Source organism: Penaeus monodon, chromosome 36 (genome assembly GCF_015228065.2).
Source record: "Penaeus monodon isolate SGIC_2016 chromosome 36, NSTDA_Pmon_1, whole genome shotgun sequence".
Taxonomy (NCBI): Eukaryota; Metazoa; Arthropoda; class Malacostraca; order Decapoda; family Penaeidae; genus Penaeus; species Penaeus monodon.
In genome coordinates, this window is record NC_051421.1 from 21,502,083 (window position 1) to 21,507,082 (window position 5,000).

General features: G+C 37.6%; 2 protein-coding genes across 2 annotated transcripts; both read left to right on the top strand.

The window, feature by feature from the left end:
- Positions 1-2,188: 2,188 nt before the first annotated feature.
- Positions 2,189-2,512, top strand: LOC119595566. The gene has a single exon (XM_037944682.1). It carries the CDS (start codon positions 2,189-2,191, stop codon positions 2,510-2,512), a length of 324 nt encoding a protein of 107 aa, XP_037800610.1.
- A 492-nt stretch (positions 2,513-3,004) lies between these two features.
- LOC119595567 lies at positions 3,005-3,858 on the top strand. Its single transcript, XM_037944683.1, has 3 exons — positions 3,005-3,186; positions 3,277-3,347; positions 3,752-3,858. The coding sequence occupies exons 1-3, from the start codon at positions 3,005-3,007 to the stop codon at positions 3,856-3,858; spliced, it is 360 nt and encodes a 119-aa protein (XP_037800611.1).
- The last annotated feature ends 1,142 nt before the right edge of the window (positions 3,859-5,000 follow it).

A 5,000-nucleotide genomic window follows, 5' to 3' on the forward strand; every position in this document is an offset into this window, starting at 1 on the left:
TCTTATTTCATTGCCTCATCGAGCAATGTTATTTCCTAAGTGTTCTGGTTAATTAACAGTGATTTGTATTACTGTTATTTGTTTCTTTATAGGAAGCTTCACTTCTGGATCTTTTCGGTATGCTCATTTGTCTCCCGAGGACTGAGGCCTATCCATGGTGGAATTTTGGAGTGGAGTTAGGAAATGGTATTATCAATTTCCTCATTAACTTGCCGTTCAGATTAGGAGTATTTTTCATGCGACATAATCGATAGAAGGTCACTAGAAATTTAGCGATATTCATGATCCACCTGATTCCCATCGCCTATAGCGCTGCCCCCAGAACTTAGGAGTGTATAGTGAGCCTTGTAGTTCTATGCAATAAAACTGCAAAACACTACCATACTGCCAGACGGCTTCCGTAACATTTCATTGTCTGGGTATTCCATAATGGTCATGGCTTTTATAGAATATGCTGTCACTTTGACCATCGATTCATTTTGATGGAAAAGAGTTTTCATCCATATGCAAAACCAGGAATTAGCAATACCGGGTCTGCCCTTATGTGTGTATTCTAAGAGAAGAGGAGGAGGCTGTGAAAATCAAAAGTGATTTAAGACTAGCTTTGAATACCTACATAGATAAAGAATTACACAAATATGAGGCATACAAATCAGTCCATCAACTGACAAGGTCTCGTCAGTTAGTTGAAGGTTAGATACAAATAATTGCTTTAAATGATAATTTTGTACCTACCTCAATATTGTGAACTGTGCTCATACTACGGGTGACCCCCCCCAAAAAAAAAAGAAAAAAAGAAAAAAAAAATAAATAAATAAATTATATATATATATATATATATATATATATATATATATATATATATATATATATATATATATATATATATATATATATATAAACATTGTGCGTCCCGCTCAGACCATATTAGAGAATAAAATTCATCTGCGTGAAACACTGAAAACAACTGATAGTTGTTTGTTTCTAATATCACTTTCCTTTTATTTTGGGAAATATGTATAAATTTTTCCTCATTCCTTCCTAGAAAACTGAAGTAAATGCACGTCATTGTTTGTTTTATTAGCATCTGATTAAAGTTTACGCATATTCCTTTTCATTTTGTAAATATGTAAATTGAACTGGAGGCTACACAAAGTTCCCCCATATATTTCGTCTATAAATATGTAGAATGTATAATTTGTTTTTCTTTATGAAAATTGTATGTCTTTCCCCATAAACACGCCTGTATGCAAATTAGCAAATCCCTTTTTTTCTTTGATTACATAGAAAAAATATCATATCTTCGTGATAAGAATGTCATACCACAAGTAAATATCTGTCTCAGTAATATTTGGATATACAAAATACAAATGTTAAAGCAAGATTTCTAACAAATTTCTTTCAGCAAATATTTACATTATTTTTCTTTTTTTTTTTTTAGTAGACCAAGGAAATTTTCAATAGTTAGTTTACAATTTTCTGAGGTTTGATCAAAATTTCTGCATATATGCTCTCGTTTCCTCATGCATCAATATTTTCTTCCAACACACACACACACACACACACACACACACACACACACACACACACACACACACACAAACACACACCAACACACACACACACCACACACACACACACATAATATATATATATATATATATATATATATATATATATATATATATATATATATATATATATATATATATAACGGGCAATAATGGAGAAGAAGGAGGCTAAGAAGAAATGGGAAATCTCCCTAGCCGAGAGAGGTAAAGAAGAATATAAGATCAAGAATAAAGAGGCAAAGAGAGCAGTGGCAATAGCTAAGAACAAGGCTTACGATCAGTTGTATGAAGATCTAGACAGCAAGGAAGGACAGGGAAAGGTTTTTCAACTGGCGAAGACAAGGAATAAAAGCACAGAAGATATCATACATATTAAGCAAATGAAAGATGAGAATGGAAATATAATCAGAACAGAACAAGGAAACATCAAGAGACGGGAAGAGTATTTCTCTAAATTCCTGAACGAGGAAAATGAACGGCTGATCGGAGGTGATGGAGACGCTAACCAGGGTGCAGTCTTGGAAATATCAAGGACAGAGGTGCAACAGGCGCTGAAGAAGATGGAAAACGGGAAAGCCACGGGACCAGACGGCGTCCCCATAGAAGCCTAGAAAGCGATGGGAGAGGAAGGCATTGGCGTGTTGTGGATGCTGATGGGGAAGGTGATGGATGAGGAGAATATCCCGACAGTATGGAAAGAAAGTATATTAATACCGATTTTCAAAGAGAAAGGAGATGTCCAAAATTGTGAAAATTATAGAGGCATAAAACTAATGTCACATACTTTGAAACTATTAGAAAGAATAATAGATGGCCGAATAAGACGGGAAGCGTTTATTGGAAGACAACAACTGGGCTTCATGAAAGGAGTAGGAACGGTGGACGGGATATTCTGCCTTACACAAACAATGGAAAAGTATCGAGAAAAGCAAAAAGTGTAACACATGTTGTTTATAGACCTAGGGAAAGCTTATGGTAGAGTGCCGAGACAGGAAGTGTGGAGATGTATGCGTAAGCGAGGGGCGAAATACGTGAGAATGATTCAAGAGACTTATAAAACCAAGGTCCGGTGCACAGTAAGAATGACAGATGGGTTTGAGGTTAAGGTTGGCTTGCACCAAGGCTCGGCCCTCAGACCAATACTGTTCAATGTGGTTATGGATGTGATGACAGAGGAAGTGCGTGAAGAGCCACCATGGTGCATACTGTATGCCGATGACATCGTGTTGGTGGCGGAGACGAAGCAGGAGCTACAGAGAAGATGGAAGGATGGAGAACTGCATTGGAGAGTAGAGGGCTGAAGATAAGCAGGAAAAAGACAGAGTATTTCACAACGGACACAGAAGGAGATCAACAGTCAACGATACATATAGATGGATTGAACCTGAAGAGAGTGGACCACTTTAAGTATTTGGGAGCGATGGTTGAGGGAGATGGCAGCATGGGAAGAGAGATTAAACACCGAATTAAATGATTGGAGAAAGGTTTCGGAAGTGATCTGCGACAAGAGAGTGCATGTAAAGTTGAAGGGAAAGGTACATAAGTCTGTGGTCAGACCAACTATGACCTATGGTTTAGAAACTGCACCGCTGAGAAAAGTTGAAGAAAATTGGATGTTGCTGAAATGAAAAAGTTCAGATGGATGGTGGGGGTAAGATGGACTGCATACGGTATAACTATATAAGAGGATCACTCAAGGTAACAGAAATATCAAAGAATATTCAGGAATCAAGACTGCGATGGTATGGACACCTGCTAAGAAGAAACGAAGATCATGTGGGAAGACAGGCAATGGAGATGGAAATAGAGGGAAACAGACCAAGAGGAAGGCCTAAGACCAGATGGAAGGATGTTGCTCAAGACGAGGCAGAGGCATTGGACAGAGCTCTATGGCGAAGTCTCATTAGAAATGGCGACTCCGAGTAGGAAAAAGCTCTCCCGAATTAGTATTAAAACACATTCGTAAGACGGTCCCCTTGACTCGTTTCGTTTTCCCAAGGGACTTCAGACACACTGAGGATACCTAAAAAAAAAGTCTGCATTACAATTCTAACCATTTTTTTTCTCTCTCTCTAATCCCGATAACGAACAATATTACATGCAAGGAACAATGTTCGTGACATTTCTCGTAATGAAATAGAAGCTTTTTATTGTTTTTGAAATGAGCACTAAATTCCCAGGGGGTATTACTTCTACGGAGTCATTTCCCATGGCCACAGAGGCTGACCTGACATTCGTAAGCAAGCAGCCCATGGCTCGCGTGGTTCAGCCTTTCATCTATATCTAAGAATATATATAAAAGGAATGTTATTCGATGCTTTCGCTTCCACTATACACCAGCTAGTGTTTGTTTGGGTCTGGACAGAGTATTTTCAAAGCTATTCTTTAGGCTCGAGAGAGTGGCTGTAGTTCTAATGGCGTTATTAGCGATAATTGTAGACCTTCACAGCCACTTATTGCAAACAATTCAGATTTACGTAGCCAGAATTTAGGTTCTACTGATTAGCTGGTCTTTTATCTGAGCACCGGCCGCGGCCATTGCTTGATGTCGAACCACTCTAATTGCCAGCAATCCTAGATTTTCCATAGAACCTCTTTATAAGAAATCGCACATCGGTTTCTATTTGCGTGGTAATAGTATATTTCATTAATCCTCTTTCATTGTTGCCAATCTATTTCTCTCTTACATTTAAGCCGTCAGCACTATCGGTATATCTTTCGTCCCACATCTGCTACAAACGCAGTTAATATATATTAGTTTCGGGATCATTGATGCGAAATTTTGTTGCTAAACAATGCTACATATAAACATTGATGATACCTCGTTTATCGAAGATGAAGAATAATGACAACAATCATACATGTGACTGTTATGAAAATAATTCGAAGACGTTGTGTGGAATAATGACACCAAAAGAAAAACGAGAGTAATCATGCAATTGCAAATGTCATTTATGTTATTGTAACGACGCATTTATCTGTGACCTTGTTCTGAGTGGATTATTACAAGTTGCATGAACAACGTTAATCTTAGTGGATGAATACATGAAGAACATCAAGGCACTTTGGAAAACCTCACCTAGGGGACGAGTTCGCCTAAATACTAACCAAAATGAAGTGGTCGTCTGGGTCTTGATGTCGCGTGAAATTCTTAACTGGAGATGAAGCAAGCCATCAGATATTCTGGTAATCAGTTGCACTTTTTTTTTAAAGAATTTATGGCAAACAGTAATTTATATGTGCATTCAGAAGCAAGATACCCCGAGGCAGGGAACTACAGTTCAAAAGCAATAATCCAAAATAATGGAAAATATGAAGAATAAACGGTATATTATTTACATCGCATCTTAACCAAACAGCCGAGCGTGTATTTGCGGAAAGGAATTCAGTAATTTTTTACTATAGTTGAATGAAACATTGATACAATTG

Coding starts and splice junctions, on each gene's coding strand:
- LOC119595566 (XM_037944682.1), top strand. CDS start 2,189: ATGGGAGAGGAAGGCATTGGCGTGTTGTGGATGCTGATGGGGAAGGTG.
- LOC119595567 (XM_037944683.1), top strand. CDS start 3,005: ATGGCAGCATGGGAAGAGAGATTAAACACCGAATTAAATGATTGGAGA. Junction 3,187..3,276: donor AAAGTTGAAGAAAATTGGAT/GTTGCTGAAATG, acceptor TCAAGGTAACAG/AAATATCAAAGAATATTCAG. Junction 3,348..3,751: donor TAAGAAGAAACGAAGATCAT/GTGGGAAGACAG, acceptor CTAAATTCCCAG/GGGGTATTACTTCTACGGAG.